Raw genomic sequence first — 22,170 nt, forward strand, 5'->3', positions numbered from 1 at the left:
CTCAATCGCCTTTATACAGAGGTCAGTGGGAGGAGCCACAGGAGCAGTCAGCAGAGGGGCGTGTCCAGACAGGTATATGTATTTCACCACACCCACCCTCACTGCCTCTGAGTGAAGAAGCCCACCTTCATGCTCCTCTTAAAGCCTTTGACAACGTCCTGATAGGAGGTTGGTCAGAAAGGTTCTGTCACCTGGCATTCAGGATGAGGTAGAAAATTGAATGAGACATTGGTTTCACAGGAGATGCTAGAGGGTGCCAATAGATGGCTGCCTCTTTGACTGGAAACCTGTGACAAGTGGTGTGCCACAAGGATTGATGCTGAGTCCATTGTTGTTTGTCACCTATATCAATGGAGTAAGCTGGATCAGCAAGTTTGTGGATTAGACCACGTGGACTGAGAGGAAGGCTACGAAAGCTTGCAGTGGTAGTATCTGGACCGATTGGAAAAATGTCATGAACTTAATGGGTTGTTGCACTTTGGGAGGACAAACCAGGACATACATGCTGAGGAGCGCAGTCGAACAAAGGGATCTGGAAGTACAGATTCATAATCCATTGAAAGTGCTGTCACAGGTAGATCAGGTTGTAATGAGAGCTTTCAGCACATTGGCCTTCATAGATCGGAATACCGAGTACAGGTGTTGTGATGCTATGTTGAAGTTGTATAAGACGTTGGTGAGATCTAATTTGAGTATTGCATCCAGTTCCAGTCACCTACCTATAGGAAAGATATCAAAAAGTATAAAAGAGTGCAGAAAAAATTTACAAGGATGTTGCAGAGTCTAGGAGTTGGGATGTTATGTTGAAGTTGAATAAGATATTGGTGGGGCCTAATTCAGAGTACTGTGTGCAGTTTTGGCCAACTACACATAGGATAAATGTACATAAGGATGAAAGAGTACAGGGAAACAGAAAATTTACGAGGATGTTGCCGTGACTGGAGGATCCGAGTGATAAGGAAAGATTAAATTGGTTCGGACTTTATTCCCTGGAATGTAGGAGATTGAGGGAAGATTTGGGAGAGGTATGTAAAATGATGAGGGCTATGGATAGGGTGAATGCAAGCAGGCTTTCCCACTGAGGTTCATGAGACAAGAACTAGAAGTCCTAGGTTAAGGTTGAAAAGTGAAATATTTAAAGTCATAGAGTACTACAGCACAGAAAGAGGCCCTTCAGCCCATCTAGTCTGTTCCGAACTATTAAACTGCCTACTCCCGTCGACCAGCACCTGGACCATAGCCCTCAAGTTCTTTTCTTCTCACAGATGCTGCTCGACGTCTGAGATTTTTTTCCCTCTTAACTATTGTCGTCTCATGACCTGCCTTTCACCTCCCTCTGGATCCCCTCCTCTTTCCCTTTCTCCCATGGTTCAGTCTTCTCCAATTAGGTTCCTTCTTCTTGAATCGCCAATTCATATTTATATAAAATAAAATTGGAAGGAAACCATATAAAAAATTCAAATTAAATGATAATATTTGGCAAAAGAGCCCCATCTTCTCTCAAAATCAAATCAAGGATCAAAAGTTCTACTTCTGATTTTTTCCAAGCTAAGACATAACATTACTTGAGAAATCCATTGAATTAATGTAGGGACAGAGGTATCTTTCCATTTTAATAAAAGAGCCCTTCTTGCCAGTAGTGTAACAAATGCAATTACTGAAGATGAAATACCTTGAATATGATGCGGAACTATTCCAAATAGAACAGTTAATGTATTAGGTTGTAAATTAATTTTCAAAGCTTTAGAAATTGTAGAAAATAAAGATTTCCAAAAAGCTTTTAATGAGGGACATGACCAGAACGTATGTGACAAAGTGGCTACTTCAGTTTTACACCTATCACAGTGATGGTCTATGTTAGGAAATATTTTGGATAGTCTCTCCTTTGTTAAATAATAACGGTGAACAAATTTCAACTGTTTATTTCCCTCTACAGAATTCTAATTGGGTGGTGGGGTGGAGATGCGTCTCTACCAAAGGAGGTGTAAGGTGCTCCTTCCCTCCACGAGGTGTAGCACATGCTTAGCTTCACCCCCCACCCCCAACCCCACTGATCAGGGTCACGTGAAGCCATGGGAGCAGGTGGGGGACGGTCGTTCGAGCAGCTGGTGCAGATCACAAACCCTGGTTATGCGACCACTGACACCAGGCAGACAATCTCTGAAGAGTATTGATAATGGCTGGGGTCTCCCATCTTGTAAAGACACTGCCCAGAAAGACAATGATCGAACATGTCGTACAACATGGCACATGATGATAATTAACCTAATGAGGAGTCACGGCCCGAAATATCGACTGTTTCTTTCCCTCCATAGATGCTGTCTGACTTGCTGAGTTGCTCCGGCATTTTGTGTGGGTTGCTCAAGATTTCCAGCATCTGCAAGTCTTGTGTTTATCAAAGCTATGACATCATGTTACTGCAGTACAAAACTTTAGGCTGCATTCAGAGTATGCTGGGCAGTTCTGCTCAACGCATTTAAGAAAGGATGAAGAAAGAGTGCAGAGGCCTAGATAGAGCAGATGTGGAGGGGATGTTTCCTTTAGTGCAAGAGCCTAGGACCAGAGGGCACAGCCTCAGAGGACAAGGAACAGAGATGAGGAGGGATTTCTTCATCCAGAGAGTGGTGAATCTGTGGAATTCATTGCCACAGGCAGCTTTGGAGGCCGAGTCATTAGGTATATTTAAACTGCTGATTGATAGGTTCTTGATTAGTAAGGATGTCAAAGGTTACAGGGAGAAGGCAGGAGAATAGGGCTGATTGAATGGTGGAGCAGACTCAATGGGTTGAATGGCCTAATTCTTCTCCTATGTCTTATGGTCTTTTGGTTGAAGATATTCACTGGATTGTTGCCTGAGTTGGATAGTATAAGACACAAGGAGGTGATAGACAAATTCCTTTGCTCTCTCTGCAACATCAGAGACCAAAGGACCTATATAAAATTCTGAAAGGTATAGACAGGGTAGGCAGTCTTTTTGCCAGCGTTCGTTCATTGTATGCTGAATAACATGACATGGGCGATCATGGTCTTTCCATCACCATGATTGTTCTGGCAAATTTTTCTGCAGGAGTGGTTTGCCATTGCCTTCTTCTGAGCAGTGTCTTTACAAGATGGGTGACTCCAGTCATTATCAATACTCTTCAGAGATTGTCTACCTGACATCATAACCATCGGCACCAGCTGCTCATACGTCCATCTACCACCTGCTCGCAAGGCTTCACATGATCAGGTGGGGTAGGGGGGTTAAGCAGGTGCTACATCTTGCCCAAGGGTGACCTGCAGGCCAGATGTAAGGAAGGAACGCTTTACAGCTCCTCTGCTTTGGTAGAGATGCTCCTCCACCCCACCACCCCTGCTGGGGTTGAATTGTTAAATACTAAAGGGCATAGATTTGCAGTGAGAGGGCAGAAGTTTAAAGGGGAGTGTGGGGCACGTCTTTACACAATGGTGCTCTCAAATGCCCTGTCGGGGAGGAGTTGGACGCAGCCACAACGGTAATATTTACAAGGCATTCAAGTCAGGCACATAAACCAACAGTGTTCGGAGAGATACAGATCATGTGCAGACAGATTAGGTTGGTTCAAATTGGCACAGACATGGTGGGTGAAGGACCTGCTTCTGTTCTGCACCCTTTCTGTTTTGGTGTTCCGTGTTCAGGAACTCCCTCTGTAAACTTTCCCACTGTTCCCTCGGCTTCCGAGGTATCCCTTAATTCAACCCTCTTCCATAAAGCTTCAGGTTCAGCTTCATTGAGACACAGAGTGAAAGGTAACAACCAACACAACCCAAGGATGTGCTGGGGGCAGCCCGCAAGAGTCACCACACATGCCCAGAGTCATCATGAGATTTGTTGTTTTACAGCAGCCGTACATCGCAATGCACAATTAATAAAGAACTATAAATTACAATATGTTAAAAAGTAAGGGCAAAAAGAGATGGAAAAAACGGAATGAGGTAATCCAACCACAAACAAGAGAGAATCTGCAGGTGCTGAAAATCCAAACAACACCCACAAGTGTGGTAGTGTTCATGGTTTCATTGTCCATTCAAAAATCCAGGCAGAGAGGAAGAAGCTGTTCCTGAAACACTGGGTGTGTGTCTTCAGGCTCCTGTACCTCCTCCTTGATAGTACCAGTGATAAGAGGGCATGGCTTGGATGATAGATGCTGCCATTTTGAGGCATCGCCTTTTGACGATGTCCTCGATGCTGGGGAGGCTAGTGCCCGTGAAGGAGCTGGCTGTGCTTACAACTTGCTGCAGCTTTTTCCGGTGCTGTGCAGTGGCCCCTCCACGCCGGGCGATGATGCCACCAATTGGAATGCTCTCCTCAGCTCAGCAGAACACAGCATGGCCACAACGATCAGGACAACAGCACAGAACAACCACAGCAAATCAAGCGGGAAGCTGGTGGATCTATGGAATTCAATGCCACAGGCGACGGTGGAGGCCAAGTCATTGTGTATATTTAGGGCAGAAGTTGATAAGTTCTCTCGATGGGCCAAATGGCCTAATTCTGCTCCAATATCTTATAGTTATTTGGTCTAAGCCCCTTCCCTACCACCTTTTCACCCACCCACCCACTCACACATGCACCCATCACTTACCTCAACAGCTTAATCCACACTCTCACCACCCTCTGAGTGAAGAAATTCCTTCTCAGGTTCCCTTTAAATGTTTCACCTTTCATCCTTAACCCTTTCATCTTTCACCTCTGGTTGAAAAAGCCTGCTTGCATTTACCCTATCTATACCCCTCATTCTCTTACACTCCAGGGAATGAACATAGAACATAGAATAGTACAGCACATTACAGGCCCTTTGGCCCACAATGTTGTGCTGACCCTCAAACTCTGCCTCCCATTTAACCACCCCCCCACATTAAACTCCTCCATATACCTGTCTAGTAGTCTCTTAAACTTCACTAGTGTATCTGCCTCCACCACTGACTCAGGCAGTGCATTCCACGCACCAACCACTCTCTGAGTGAAAAACCTTCCTCTAATATCCCCCTTGAACTTCCCTCCCCTTACCTTAAAGCCTAACTTATAAGTTAGGAATGAAGTCCTAACTTATTCAGCCTTCCCTATAACTCAGGTCCTCAAGTCTCAACAACATCCTTGTAAATTTTCTCAACACTCTTTCAATTTTATTGACATCTTTCCTGTAAGTAGGTGAACAAAACTGCACACAATACTCCAAGTTAGGCCTCACCAACGTCTTCAACATAACATCCTAACTCCCGTACTTAGTACTTTGATTTATGAAGGCTAATGTGTCAAAAGCTTTCTTTATGACCCATTCGAGCTTTTTCTTTATGCTTTTTCTCTGAACTTTTTCAATCTTGTTGATTACTAACTGTATACATTTTGACAAGTTTTCTCATTGCGATCATTTGCCTCCCATTGAGAACAGATTTTGTGCTTGTCATTGACGATCAATCTAAAACAGCATTCTCCATAATAGAACGTCATTTCTTCTGTGGTGTCACAGTGGAGCGGCAATGTTTCTCATAAATATCAGATATATTGCTCTCATTAACAGCCCATTGCTTATATTTTCAATCCCCACTCTGGATAGTCTCATTAACTCTTAATAAGGGTCTTCATTTCTCAGTATCAAATATACAGAGCAAAGGCTGTTTGGGCTGACAACTATCGGGGAATTTATAGCAAATGAAGATTGGTGTATGTATTCACTTAACACACACAAAATGCAGGAGGAACTTAACAGGTCAGGCAGCATCTATGGAGGTGAATAAACAGTTTTTAGCTGAGGTCCTACAACTGGACTTAGATCTTGGCTTGAAACATCGACTGTTTCTTCCCCTCCGTAGATGCTGCCTGACTGGCTGAGTACCACCAGCATTTTGTGTGTGTTGCTCAAGATCTTCAGCATCTGCAGAATCTCTTGAATATATTTACTGAAGAAAGAACATTATAGCACAGCACAGCCCTTTCGCCCATGAGGCTTAATTAGGAAAGGGAAAAAAGATTATGAGAGAAAGCTGGCAGGGAACATAAAATCTGACTGTAAAAGCTTTTATAGAGATGTGAAAGGAAAAAGATTGGTCAAGACAAATGTAGGTCCCTTACAGTCAGAAACAGGTGAATTGATCATAGGGAACAAGGACATGGCAGACCAATTGAATAACTACTTTGGTTCTGTCTTCATTAAGGACATAAATAATCTTCCAGAAATAGTAGGGGACCGGGGTTCTAGTGAGATGGAGGAACTGAGGGCAATACATGTTAGTAGGGAAGTGGTGTTAGGTAAATTGAAGGGATTAAAGGCATATAAATCCCCAGGGCCAGATGGTCTGCATCCCAGAGTGCTTAAGGAAGTAGCCTAAGAAATAGTGGATGCATTAGTGAAAATTTTTCAAAACTCCTTAGATTCTGGATTAGTTCCTGAGGATTGGAGGGTGGCTAATGTAACCCCACTTTTTAAAAAAGGAGAGAGAGAAAAAACGGGGAATTATAGATTGGTTAGTCTGACATCGGTGGTGGGGAAAATGCTAGAGTCGGTTATCAAAGATGTGATAACAGCACATTTGGAAAGAGGTGAAATCATTGAACAAAGTCAGCATGGATTTGTGAAAGGAAAATTATGTCTGACGAATCTTATAGAATTTTTTGAAGATGTAACTAGTAGAGTGGATAGTGGAGAGCCAGTGGATGTGGTATATTTAGATTTTCAAAAGGCTTTTGACAAGGTCCCACACAGGAGATTAGTGTGCAAACTTAAAGCACACAGTATTAGGGGTATGGTATTGATTTGGATAGAGAATTGGCTTACAGACAGGAAGCAAAGAGTGAGAGTAAACGGGACCTTTTCAGAATGGCAGGCAGTGACTAGTGGGGTACCGCAAGGCTCAGTGCTGGGACCCCAATTGTTTACAATATATATTAATGATTTAGACGAGGGAATTAAATGCAGCATCTCCAAGTTTGCAGATGGCACGAAGCTGGGTGGAGGTGTTAGCTGTGAGGAGGATGCTAAGAGGATGCAGGGTGACTTGGATAGGTTAGGTGAGTGGGCAAATTCATGGCAGATGCAATTTAATGTGGATAAATGTGAGGTTATCCACTTTGGTTGCAAGAACAGGAAAACAGATTATTATCTGAATGGTGGCCGATTAGGAAAAGGGGAGGTGCAACGAGACCTGGGTGTCATTGTACACCAGTCATTGAAGGTGGGCATGCAGGTACAGCAGGCGGTGAAAAAGGCAAATGGTATGTTGGCATTCATAGCAAAAGCATTTGAGTACAGGAGCAGGGAGGTTCTACTGCAGTTGTACAAGGCCTTGGTGAGACTGCACCTAAAATATTGTGTGCAGTTTGGTCCCCTAATCTGAGGAAAGACATTCTTACCATAGAGGGAGTATAGAGAAGGTTCACCAGATTGATTCCTGGGATGGCAGGACTTTCATATGAAGAAAGACTGGATCAACTAGGCTTATACTCACTGGAATTTAGAAGATTGAGGGGGGGGGATCTTATTGAAACGTATAAAATTCTAAAGGGATTGGACAGGCTAGATGCAGGAAGATTGTTTCCAATGTTGGTGAAGTCCAGAATGAGGGGTCACAGTTTAAGGATAAAAGGGAAGCCTTTTAGGACTGAGATGAGGAAAAACTTCTTCACACAGAGAGTGGTGAATCTGTGGAATTCTCTGCCACAGGAAACAGTTGAGGCCAGTTCATTGGCTATATTTAAGAGGAAGTTAGATATGGCCCTTGTGACTAAAGGGATCGGGGGTATGGAGAGAAAGCAGGTACAGGGTTCTGAGTTGGATGATCAGCCATGATCATACTGAATGGCGGTGCAGGCTCGAAGGGCTAAATGGCCTACTCCTGCACCTATTTTCTATGTTTCTATGTGGGCCCTATGATCAATCTAATTCTCCCTACCTACATAGCCTTCTGGTTTTCCAATATCCATGTGCCTATCTAAGATTTTTGTAATGTTCCTAAAGTATCTGCCTCTACAACCACCCGGGTATGGTATTCCACTCTCTGTGTAAAGAACTTATCTCTGACATTCCCCCTATACTTACCTCCAATCACCATAAAATTATGCCCCCTTGTTATAGCCTTGGGAATAGGCATCTGGCTATCTGCTATATCTGTCTATGCCTCTTCTCATCTTGTACATCTCTAACAAGTCACCTCTCATCCTCCTTCACTCCAGAGAGAAAAATATTCATTCATCTGTGGGTGCAAATTAAGTATGAGCAGGAATAGGTTATAATACTGTCTCTCTGCTCTGCAATTAGAACGTGACAAATCCTACATCTCAAGTCCACTATTTTCCCATCCTCATAGCTTCTGATTGCCTTACTCTACAGAAATCTGCCAATCACCGTTTTTAGCATCCACAACTCCCGACATAAAGACATTCATCTAAAGATTAAAGATTTAAAGATTAGCTTTATTTGTCACAACAAATATCGAAACAGACAGTGAAATGCACCATTTGTGTCATTGACCAAATCATTCGGAGGATGCGCTAGGGAGAGCTCGCAAGTGTCCAGATCCCACAGCTCATTAACACACTTCCAGATCCCACAGTTCACTAACACACTTCCAGATCCCACAGTTCACTAACACACTTCCAGATCCCACAGCTCACTAACACACTTCCAGATCCCACAGCTCACTAACACACTTCCAGATCCCACAGTTTACTAACACACTTCCAGATCCCACAGTTCACTAACACACTTCCAGATCCCACAGCTCACTAACACACTTCCAGATCCCACAGCTCACTAACACACTTCCAGATCTCACAGTTTACTAACACACTTCCAGATCCCACAGCTCACTAACACACTTCCAGATCTCACAGTTCACTAACACACTTCCAGATCCCACAGTTCACTAACACACTTCCAGATCCCACAGTTCACTAACACACTTCCAGATCCCACAGCTCACTAACACACTTCCAGATCCCACAGTTTACTAACACACTTCCAGATCCCACAGTTCACTAACACACTTCCAGATCCCACAGTTTACTAACACACTTCCAGATCCCACAGTTCACTAACACACTTCCAGATCCCACAGTTCACTAACACACTTCCAGATCCCACAGCTCACTAACACACTTCCAGATCCCACAGTTCACTAACACACTTCCAGATCCCACAGCTCACTAACACACTTCCAGATCCCACAGCTCACTAACACACTTCCAGATCCCACAGCTCACTAACACACTTCCAGATCCTACAGACCACTAACACACTTCCAGATCCCACAGCTCACTAACACACTTCCAGATCTCACAGTTTACTAACACACTTCCAGATCCCACAGTTCACTAACACACTTCCAGATCTCACAGTTTACTAACACACTTCCAGATCCCACAGCTCACTAACACACTTCCAGATCCCACAGCTCACTAACACACTTCCAGATCCCACAGTTTACTAACACACTTCCAGATCTCACAGCTCACTAACACACTTCCAGATCCCACAGCTCACTAACACACTTCCAGATCCCACAGCTCACTAATACACTTCCAGATCCCACAGTTCACTAACACACTTCCAGATCCCACAGTTCACTAACACACTTCCAGATCCCACAGCTCACTAACACACTTCCAGATCCCACAGCTCACTAACACACTTCCAGTTCCCACAGTTTACTAACACACTTCCAGATCTCACAGCTCACTAACACACTTCCAGATCCTACAGACCACTAACACACTTCCAGACCCCACAGTTTACTAACACACTTCCAGATCCCACAGCTCACTAACACACTTCCAGATCCCACAGTTTACTAACACACTTCCAGATCTCACAGTTCACTAACACACTTCCAGATCCCACAGTTTACTAACACACTTCCAGATCCTACAGACCACTAACACACTTCCAGACCCCACAGTTTACTAACACACTTCCAGATCCCACAGTTTACTAACACACTTCCAGATCCCACAGCTCACTAACACACTTCCAGATCCCACAGTTTACTAACACACTTCCAGATCTCACAGTTTACTAACACACTTCCAGATCTCACAGTTTACTAACACACTTCCAGATCCCACAGTTCACTAACACACTTCCAGATCCCACAGCTCACTAATACACTTCCAGATCCCATAGTTCACTAACACACTTCCAGATCCCACAGTTTACTAACACACTTCCAGATCCCACAGCTCACTAATACACTTTCAGATCCCACAGCTCACTAACACACTTCCAGATCCTACAGACCACTAACACACTTCCAGATCTCACAGTTCACTAACACACTTCCAGATCCCACAGCTCACTAATACACTTCCAGATCCCATAGTTCACTAACACACTTCCAGATCCCACAGTTTACTAACACACTTCCAGATCCCACAGTTTACTAACACACTTCCAGATCCCACAGCTCACTAACACACTTCCAGATCCCACAGTTTACTAACACACTTCCAGATCCTACAGACCACTAACACACTTCCAGACCCCACAGTTTACTAACACACTTCCAGATCCCACAGTTTACTAACACACTTCCAGATCCCACAGCTCACTAACACACTTCCAGATCTCACAGTTTACTAACACACTTCCAGATCCCACAGTTCACTAACACACTTCCAGATCTCACAGTTTACTAACACACTTCCAGATCCCACAGCTCACTAACACACTTCCAGATCCCACAGCTCACTAACACACTTCCAGATCCCACAGTTTACTAACACACTTCCAGATCTCACAGCTCACTAACACACTTCCAGATCCCACAGTTTACTAACACACTTCCTGATCCCACAGCTCACTAACACACTTCCAGATCTCACAGTTTACTAACACACTTCCAGATCCCACAGCTCACTAACACACTTCCAGATCCCACAGCTCACTAACACACTTCCAGTTCCCACAGTTTACTAACACACTTCCAGATCTCACAGCTCACTAACACACTTCCAGATCCTACAGACCACTAACACACTTCCAGACCCCACAGTTTACTAACACACTTCCAGATCCCACAGCTCACTAACACACTTCCAGATCCCACAGTTTACTAACACACTTCCAGATCTCACAGTTCACTAACACACTTCCAGATCCCACAGTTTACTAACACACTTCCAGATCCTACAGACCACTAACACACTTCCAGACCCCACAGTTTACTAACACACTTCCAGATCCCACAGTTTACTAACACACTTCCAGATCCCACAGCTCACTAACACACTTCCAGATCCCACAGTTTACTAACACACTTCCAGATCTCACAGTTTACTAACACACTTCCAGATCTCACAGTTTACTAACACACTTCCAGATCCCACAGTTCACTAACACACTTCCAGATCCCACAGCTCACTAATACACTTCCAGATCCCATAGTTCACTAACACACTTCCAGATCCCACAGTTTACTAACACACTTCCAGATCCCACAGCTCACTAATACACTTTCAGATCCCACAGCTCACTAACACACTTCCAGATCCTACAGACCACTAACACACTTCCAGATCTCACAGTTCACTAACACACTTCCAGATCCCACAGCTCACTAATACACTTCCAGATCCCACAGTTCACTAACACACTTCCAGATCCCACAGTTTACTAACACACTTCCAGATCCCACAGCTCACTAACACACTTCCAGACCCTACAGACCACTAACACACTTCCAGATCCCACAGTTCACTAACACACTTCCAGATCCCACAGCTCACTAACACACTTCCAGATCTCACAGTTTACTAACACACTTCCAGATCCCACAGTTCACTAACACACTTCCAGATCCCACAGCTCACTAATACACTTCCAGATCCCATAGTTCACTAACACACTTCCAGATCCCACAGTTTACTAACACACTTCCAGATCCTACAGACCACTAACACACTTCCAGATCCCACAGATTACTAACACACTTCCAGATCCCACAGTTTACTAACACACTTCCAGATCCCACAGTTTACTAACACACTTCCAGATCCCACAGCTCACTAACACACTTCCAGATCTCACAGTTTACTAACACACTTCCAGATCCCACAGCTCACTAACACACTTCCAGATCTCACAGTTTACTAACACACTTCCAGATCCCACAGTTCACTAACACACTTCCAGATCCCACAGCTCACTAACACACTTCCAGATCCTACAGACCACTAACACACTTCCAGATCTCACAGTTTACTAACACACTTCCAGATCCCACAGCTCACGAACACACTTCCAGATCCCACAGCTCACTAATACACTTCCAGATCCCATAGTTCACTAACACACTTCCAGATCCTACAGACCACTAACACACTTCCAGATCCCACAGCTCACTAACACACTTCCAGATCCCACAGCTCACTAACACACTTCCAGATCCCACAGCTCACTAACACACTTCCAGATCCCACAGCTCACTAATACACTTCCAGATCCCATAGTTTACTAACACACTTCCAGATCCCATAGCTCACTAACACACTTCCAGATCCCACAGCTCACTAATACACTTCCAGATCCCATAGTTCACTAACACACTTCCAGATCCTACAGACCACTAACACACTTCCAGATCCCACAGCTCACTAACACACTTCCAGATCCCACAGCTCACTAATACACTTCCAGATCCCATAGTTTACTAACACACTTCCAGAACCTACAGCTTGCATATGTCTCTGGAATGTGGGAGGAAACCGGAGCACTGGAGAAAATACATGGGAACATGGGGAGAGCTTACAAACTCCTTACAGTCAGCGGACAATGGATGGCAGTTGTAACCTGCAAATCCCTCTTATCAGTGTATCAGTGTATCAGTGAGATTACCACTTATTTTTCTAAACTCTGTTAAGCACAAACCAGTTCTATTAATTTGTTCTTCATAGAACACATACTGTTTTCCAGGAATCAGTGTGATGAATCAATACTGCAATTATCCCATAAGACATAGGAACAAAATTAGGCCATTCAGCCCATCAAGTCTGCTCCGCCATTCCATCATGGCCAATTTATTATCCCATTCTCTGGCCTTCTCCCTGTAACCTTTGGTGCTCTTACTAATCAATGAACCTATCAACTTCCACTGTAAATATACCCAATGTCCTGTGCATTGTTTTATGTTTAATCTGAAAAACAATATTCAGAAATCCATTGTCCAACTCAGAGAGCACATGAGCACTCCTTGTGGTCAAGCCAACACCCAGAGCAGATTATGTGGCCATAGAGGCATGGGGTATTAGCGTAGAAACAGGCCATTCAGTCCATCTAGTCTGTGTTGACCTGTTTTTCTGCCTAATCAAATTTAATCACATCTGGAACATTACCCTTCAGTTCTGAGTGTTATTTGCTTACTTTTATTGTTTGCATGATTTGTTATTTTTCTGCACATTGAGAGTCTGGCCGTTTTCATTTTTTAATGGGTTGTATTGGGTTTCTTTGTTTATTAGCTGCTCGTAAGGAGACAAATTTCAAGGTTGTATATAGCATAGGTACTTTGGTAACCAATGTACTTTGAACTTCAAATGTATCCATGCAGTTCCCTCTAATTTGTAACAACCGATGTCACAAAAATCTTGAGCTGTGCAATATTTTGCCCAATGACAACAATATATGCGTGCGGAATAATGTCTTCAACAAAAACAGTATAAATTAGTCATTTCTAAAATCTGCAGACAAATCATCACAACCTCCATGTTGTCCACACCATCTGCATCAGAACCCAGAAAAGGAAATGTGATTGTGTACAATTGTGAAATATACTTAACATGCCAACGAGGTGGAGGGTGACAACCTTTTGTTCGCGGGTTAAGTTCCTTTGTGTGCCAGTAGAAGAAGATGTGTGTATGTGCACAGCTTAGAGGGAACATTGCATCGATGTACCTATCCATACTCGTCTTAAATTTTGCAATTGACATCTATTTAATTTCTATCTGTAGACACCTTTTGAATAAAAGTTGCTTATTTTAGGAAAAAATCTTATCTGTTTGTAACATGTGTGGTGATTTCTTCAGATTCTGGAATGCACCACATATTTTCTTCATTTAATGATAGCCATATTGGTTATTCCCCCCCCCCCCTTCTGAACATCGTCCTTTTTCATCAGACTTTTTGTCACCCTCATGATCTCTCCCTTTGAACCTGAGTCAATTTTTATCTCTCTCTCTCTCTCTCTCTGTATCGTGCAGAGTAAGCTTTCTAGCCACACCACCCCAGCAGCCCCAATTAACCCTAGGCTAATCACGGGACAATTTTCAATGACCAATTAAACTACCCAGTATCCCTTTGGACTGTGGAAGAAATTTGGAGCACCCGCATTCCACGGAGAGGACGTACAGATTCCTTAAAGGGGACGCCAGAATTGACCCCCAGACTCCGGAACTTCCTAAGCTGCAGTAGCATCGCGCTGTTACGCGACTGTGGTAACAGCTTTCCTTCTTTCTCCGCAAACTACCTTCTGGCGTATTTCTCGAGATGCAATTCAGAGCCAGCACCTCAGGTCTGACTGTCTCGAGGCCCGTTATACAAGATTTCAGTTCATTAAATGCCCTTTTATAAATGTCCTTCACTATTTCACAGTAGGACGACATTAGCCCTCTCTCTGACTCACTCATTTTTAGCAAGGCTACATTCTGACAATGGCCATATTGAACTTTATTCATTATGTTAATGACAAGAAACTTCTCTACATTAAACTCAATGGAATGAATGTAATTCACGGTATTATTATATGAAAGAGGAAATCATACGCATAAATACAAGAGATTCTGCAGAAATCCAGAGGAACTTTTCCACAGACTATTCCCATTCCAACATGTCTGCCCAAGGCCTCCCCTACTGCCACAAGGAGGCCACTCTCAGGTTGGAGGAGCAACACCTCATGTTCTGTCTGGGTGGCCTCCAACCTGATGGCATGAACATCGATTTCTCTAATTCTGGCAATTTCTCCCCTCTCCCTTTCCCTCCTTTGCCATTCCCCATTCTGGCTCCCCCCCCCCCTTACCTTTTCTCTTCTCCTCATCTGCCTCTCGCCCTGCTCTAGGTCCCCTCTTCCTTTCTCCCATAGTCCACTCTCCTCTCCTATCAGGTTCCTTCTTCATTTCCACCTATCACCTCCCAGCTTCTTATTTCATCCCTACCTTCCGCCTTACCTGGCTTCACTTATCACCTGCCAGGTTACCACACACTCAAACTGCAGGAGGAACTCAGCAGGTCAGGCAGCATCTGTGAAGAGGGATAAAGGGTTGCCGTTGTAGTGCCCAGACCCTTCATTAGGACTGCCAGTTTGTACTCCTTCCCCTTCCCCCCCACCTTCTTATTGTGACCTCTTCCTCCTTCCTCTCCAGTCCTGATGAAGGGTCTCAGTCTGCAACACCAATAGTTTATTCATTTTTGTAGACGCTGCCTGAGCTGCTGAGTTCCTCCAGCAGTTTGTGGGTGCTACTCTGGATTTGGAACAGAAATAGTCTGCAGATTAATTACAAGAGAATTATTCAGACTGACCAGATGTGATCCAATGTTTTTCAATAGATCTTAAAGATGCAATATAGAAACATAAAACCACTGCTTTTTTAACTCTGTTGCTCCATAACAAAAATGAGTTAACCATAGCTGAATATAATATAGCAGCACAAATGTGATTGAATATGCTATTGTCTACAGTTGTCTATGTAGTCCTGTCACCATTTAACATAAATGTTGAATTTGAGGCCCTCTGTTGGTCAGGGTTGCCCATGGATGTTGTGTCCTAGTTGTCTACGTGATACACAGTCCAGGTCAGTACGGTAAGGAGAGCAAGCTGTTGCCCATGTAGCAGGCTCCACCTCTCCAAGCAGCTGATGACTCTACAGGAGAGGCAGAGACTGATACAGTTTGGCAGCAGCAGCAGCATCATAAGAGGTTCCAGTCAGCATTGAACTCAACATAGGACTCTAGCTGTGTTTCTCCCCCCTCGGGGTTTACTCCGGAAGCCTTCCCCATGAGTGGGTACAGCCACAAGGCAGCGGAGGATTGAGATCAGAGCTTTCCTTCTCCTGGGTGAGCTGCTGACCACATCTGTCTGAAGGTGGTTTTAAGGTGCCTTTGCCTCTTCTCCTGTCAGTAGAAGCAGTTCCACTGGGCTTAGTAGCTAAGCCACACATGAAGGCCAGGAGCTGGACTTGAATGTCAGAGGCTATTTGAGATGCAAGCCATTGGGAGCATTTAATAGGTAGTGGGAGTTTATCCCCATTACCACCAAGATATATAACCTTATATACCCTTTTATACCCTTAAGGAATCAAGTGCAAAATATTAAAACATAATTATAAGACAAGGTTGGATAGATTTTCACATAGTTGGGGAATTAAAGGTTATGGGGAAAAGGTAGGCAGGTAGGTGGAGATGAGTCCATGGGCAGATCAGCCATGATCTTATTGAATGGCGGAGCAGGCTCGATGGGCAGATGGCCGACTCCTCCTCCTATTTCTTATAATTTCGCCAAGGTATATAAATTCCTTGTTCCTAAATAAAACAAATGTTAGCATCAAACACTTACAGCTGCAGAGCTACTCATGATTAGTGGACATGAGAGGTCTACACAGCAGTGTAATAGATAGCGTAACCCTATTATGGTACCAGCGACCCTGGTTCAATTCCCGCCACTGTCTGTAAGGACTTTGTACATTTTCCCTGTGAATGTGTGGGTTTCCTCTGGGTGCTCCAGTTTCCTCCCACATTCCAAAGACATACCGGCTGGTCGGCTAATTGGCCACATGTGTGTAATTGGACATCAGGGACCAACAGGGAACTGTTACCATGCTGTATTGACAGAGAGATAGATGGATCAACAGACAGACAAATAGATAGACAGGCATAAACAGATCAATAAATCAATAAAATAGATAAATTATAAAAGATTTTTTCTAAAAGACATGATCCAGTGATGCAAAATCATTATTATATCATGATTATATTGGCAGCACAGAGATGATTCAATATGTTATTGTCTAAAGTGGTCTAGATAGTCCGATAATTGCTTCAGCATAAATGCTGAATATGACAACGTCACTTCACCGAGATTCACATAGGTGTTTCTGCTCCTTTGTCTTATAGTATTATAAGTCAGAGAGTTAAAGCGTACAGGGAGAAAGTAGGAGAATGGGGTTGAGAAGGAAATGGATCAGCCATGATCAAATGGCAGAGCAGACATGAAGGGCTGAATGGACGAATTCTGATGTCTTATGATCTAAACTCCTTGTAACTAAATAAAATAAACTTTACCGTCAGACATTTTCAGCTGCAGAGCTACCTGTGACTAGGACACCCAGTATCAGAGTCCTCAATTACGCGGCAGTCAGACTACCTGATCCACAAAACTTTAGTTCTGGGAGAGTGGGAATTGGGTCTGTCAGTACTGGGACAGAGGAAACTGGGTCTGTCAGTGCTGGGACAGTGGGAACTGGGTCTGTCAGTACTGGGACAGAGGAAACTGGGTCTGTCAGTACTGGGACAGTGGGAATTGGGTCTGTCAGTACTGGGACAGAGGAAACTGGGTCTGTCAGTGTTGGGAGAGTGGGAACTGGGACTGTCAGTGTTGGGACAATGGGAACTGGTTCTGTCAGTACCGGGACAGTGGGAACTGGGTCTGTCAGTTCTGGGACAGTGGGAACTGGGTCTGTCAGTACTGGGACAGTGGGAACTGGTTCTGTCAGTGCTGGGACAGTGAGAACTGGTTCTGTCAGTACTGGGACAGAGGGAATTGAGTCTGTCAGTGCTGGGACAGTGGGAGCTTTGATATTTGGTGTTGGTATATTGTCAGCTGGGAGCACTGATGTTGGGAAATTGATGTGTCAGTGCAGGATCCATCTCGTTGTAGGAACTGTGTACAAGCAAATGTGACCGACCTTAGTATGATCCTCATTAAGACATGTAGACCTATTTTGTGATGTTCCGTTGGAGACAAAACTAAAGTATATTTCAATTGTTTCTCCTTCTTGCTTCACATAGCCGGAACAACCTGCCACACAGCCTGGGGAGTCACTGCTTGACATGGACTTTGATCCTTTCAAACCCGACCAGACCAGCACAGCAACACGAAGTCAGTCACCGCACGCTCAGGTCTGTGTCTCACAGAGATTTCATGTTCCCTTGTAAGAAGTGAAAATACAACTACTCACATTGACTGGGCTGGGACTTGTGATGGGACGCTTGGAGGTGTGGGATTTTCTGCATGACGTCAACTTTGACTTCACAGTGTGCGTGATATTTCCCATGGTTGAATGCCTCGGTTGTTAGGAGGCAGAGGTGTGGGCAGCCTGATTAACTTCATCAGAATCAGGTTTGTTATCATTGAGGTTCAATATGTCATGAATAGGGTGGTGGAGTGAAGGTACAGATCTACCAAAGGAGGTGTAAGGTGCTCCTTCCCTCCACTAGTCTGCAGGTCACCCTTGGGCAAGGTGTAGCTCCTGCTTAGCCCCCCCCCCCACCCTGATCAGGGTCACATGAAGCCATGGGAGCAGGTGGTGGGTGGTCGCATATCACAAGTCCTGGTTATGCGACCATTGACACCAAGCAGATATCTCTGAAGAGGATTGACAGTGGCTGGACTCAGCCATATTGTAGAGACACTGCCCAGAAGAAGGCATAGGTAAACCACTTCCATAAGAAAAATTTGCCAAAAACAATCATGGTCACAAGCGTGTGATCGCTTATGTCATGTAACATAGCACACACTGGCAATGATATCATGAAATTTGTCGTTGTGTGGCAGCACTACAGTGAAATATTACGATTTACAATAAGAAGTATAAAAAATAAGTAATTAGTGTAAAAAGAGAATAATAGTGAGGTAATGTTTATGGGTTCATTGGGCTGTCAGAAATCCGATAGTGAAGGAACTGCTCTTAAAATGAGTGTAAGTCTTCAGGCTCCTGTACCTCCCTATTGATGGTAGTAATGAGAAGAGGGCACATTCCTTGCAAGGTCCAGTGCAAGGAATTGGAAAAAACTGCAGAGGGCTGCAAACTCAACAGCTCCATCATGGGCACCATCAAGGACATTTTCAAAAGGTGATGACTCAGGAAGGAGACATCCATTATTAAGATCTGCACCACCCAGGACATCCAGTTGTTGGGTACCTGAAATGAGAAGAAGTACAAGAGTTGTGATCTATTGAGGATTCTGTCTGGACAAGAGAGCCTGAGTTATGGGGAGAGGTCGGCTGTGTGGGATCTTTATTTCCTTGAGAGCGGGAGAATAAGGGGTGACCTCACAGGAGTTTATAAAAACCGCGACAGGTATGAATAAGGTGGATGGTCATAGTCTTTCCTCCAGGGCTGCAGAGTCCAAAACCAGAGGACACGTATTCATGAGGAGATACATTTAAAAGGAGACCTCATAGGTGATCTATTTACTCAAAGGATAGTGAGTATCAGGAACAAACTGCCAGAGGACGTGGTCGAGGTGGGTACAATTTCAAGAGGAAATTAGATATGCTCTGGTTCCATCGGCTGCATAAGTCTTGGAAGACAATCTCCAGCCCCACCAAACTATGAGATAGAGTTGCAAGCCCACCCCGAAACCACCCCCCCCCCCCGTTTGTCCGTTTGTGTGGATGCTGCGTGATTCATTACCCTGTTACAAATGAGTGCCACAAAATAACGGACAGTACACCGCATACAATTGCACGATTTAGCTTTATAATTCTTAGTTTGACTGAAGGGTTAGTAAAGAAAAGAGCCCATTTGAATGTGCACAAGTGGGAGTTCATGGTTTCCCTTACGCCAATCTTCCTTCAATCTCACCCCGGGCTTTGTCGAATCATGGCCCCGCTCCGGGTCGAATCCTACGCCCTCTTCTCTCCAGTGTCTTCTCTCTTCATCTCCTTAACAAAAGACCCCAAGCCCAACCTTAGTGTCTCTCACCAGAGAAACCTCCCCTTAATCCGGCCATCCTAATAGGATGACACACAATTCTCCTATCTCTTACCATCAGCAATAACCCACACAAGCAGCTTGCAGAGAACAGCACAGAAATCAAATACAGAATGGCATAACAGTAAAAAATATGAACCAGGGCATTACAGGTGCAAGGAGAGGAGAGGCTTTGAGCACTGAGGATGCTGTGGTCAGCAGGGACCAGTTGGGCCGAATGGCCTGTTTCTGTACTCTGTTTCTCTGTGACTCTATGGACCACTATTTATTGCCAGTGGTCTGTCATGACTGACGGTGACATGAAACCACTGCGCTCTCTCGACCTCAGAAATCCAGGTCCAGTACGAACGAGGGTCACACACTGGAGTCTTCCTTAGTTTCAGTGGATGACCATGACACCTTCTGTGCCCTGCCATGCCCTTCACTCTCCACGGAGCATTGCAAAACCCACCTTCCTGGCCACTGGATCTCCCTATAGATCTCATTCACCAGTTCGCCCAAGCTGGCTTTGCATGTTGGGACAGGCATGTACCTGTCTCACTGGGTATGAGGCTGCCGTCTGCCCTCACCTGGTTTAGCCTGCCTGTCGAATTGGTTACTGATTATTTATTCAATAAATAAAAAGTAAAATTGAGGATTACAATTACCCAGCTACAGTAAATACGGGAAGTTTAATTATTGATGCTATAAATGGAGAAATGCAATATGTGTGATTTCAACAGAACTATTGCTTCAGTTTTAATAATGTTCCTTTTTTCATCTTTTTTAGACTCTTCCTTGGGATCTGTGGGAGGTAGGAACAAGATGTTTCCATCTGAATTCAAATTCATCTTTAGGTTTATTCCCTTCTGAGGATGCTTTCACTTAGAGCTTTTTGTCAGAGTGGCTTCTTACACAGCATCAGGACTCGTTCGTCCCAAATTAGTCAAAGTAACTGACGCAATAGCATCAACGCCGGACTCCGAAGCAAAGGCTCCCGAGTTCGAATCCAAATCCGGCCACCCCCAAGAACGCTTTCCATCTGTGCCAGGTTCGGTGTCTAGCTAGCCACTCGGCCTCGTAAAAAATACAAGGGTTGAGTCAGGAACGTTCATATTGCGCCCTGGTTAATCCAAAAGGAGACCAATCCCGACACCACGAGCCAGACAAGAATGGCTGACTGTCTGGTGCGACATGCTAAAAAAATCAAAGTATCGAAGTGGAATGACAGGCTGGATTGCTGGGAACTCTACCATCAATTGCTGGGCATGTCACTCAGGGTCTTCGACTATAGATGTGTATTTTTGTGTGACTATTTTTTTCTCATTATTTTAAATGCGTTGAGAATGTTTTGCACCTTGGCCCAGTCAGCTGTAACCAGGTATTGCTGAATGATAATTAAACTTGATTTGATGTGTATTGAATGCTGCAGGAGTTGAGATGTTGTATTGAAGTTGTATAAGATGTTGGTGAGGCCTAATTTGAAGTAGAGTGTACTGTTCTGGTCACCTGCATACAGGAAAGATATTAATAAGATTGAAAGGCTACAGAGAAAATTTACAAGGATGTTGGCAGGACTTGAGGAACTGAGTTGGAGGGAAAGGTTGAATAGTTTAGGACTTTATTCCCTGAAGCGTAGGAGAATGAGGAGAGATTTGATAGAAATATACAAAATTATGAAGGGCATAGATAGAATAAATGTAAGCAGGTTTTTCTTCACTGAGGTGGGGCAACAAGAGGTCATGGGTTAAGGGTGAAAGTGAAATGTTTAAGGGGAACTTCTTCACTTAGAGGGTGGCGAGAAAGCGGACATGCTGCCGGTGGAAATGATAGACGTGGGGTCGTATACACATTCAAGAGAAGTTCGGATAGATGCATGGTTGGAAAGGGTTTGGAGTGGTCTGGGTGCAGCTAGAATGATAGTTCTATTATTCTAGGGACTGTGACTAGGCAACATAATAGTTCAGCACAGCCTAGATGGGCTGTATGGCCTGTTTCTGAGCTGTAACACTCTATGACTATGATGCACAAGAGCATGTAATGTAATTTAACTGCTTACAGTTTGTCATGCGAAGCTGATGATCTATATGAGGAATCTGTGCGGCACAGATCTCTGACAATCCTGTATAAAAATCCATTGATACCGTCTAATTAGCTCCCAGGAAACAGTGAACTAGTTGGTTCTTCAAAAGGCAGTATTGACTGTGAAAATAATAACTCAGTGACTCCTCAAATTTGATAGAGTGCTCGTTAATTAACTT

The 22,170-nt window shown here is 44.1% G+C and overlaps 1 protein-coding gene across 1 annotated transcript in view; it reads left to right on the plus strand.

Annotated features, from left to right (window-relative positions):
- Positions 1-22,170, plus strand: part of amph (amphiphysin) — a 221,267-nt gene that overhangs the window by 161,911 nt on the left and 37,186 nt on the right. Inside the window, exons 15-16 of the mRNA XM_059993715.1 lie at positions 18,003-18,113; positions 20,700-20,723. Of these exons, the coding sequence (XP_059849698.1) occupies positions 18,003-18,113; positions 20,700-20,723 (135 nt within the window). The remainder of the gene's footprint in view (positions 1-18,002; positions 18,114-20,699; positions 20,724-22,170) is intronic.

Source organism: Hypanus sabinus, chromosome 1 (genome assembly GCF_030144855.1).
Source record: "Hypanus sabinus isolate sHypSab1 chromosome 1, sHypSab1.hap1, whole genome shotgun sequence".
In the NCBI taxonomy this organism is placed as follows: Eukaryota; Metazoa; Chordata; class Chondrichthyes; order Myliobatiformes; family Dasyatidae; genus Hypanus; species Hypanus sabinus.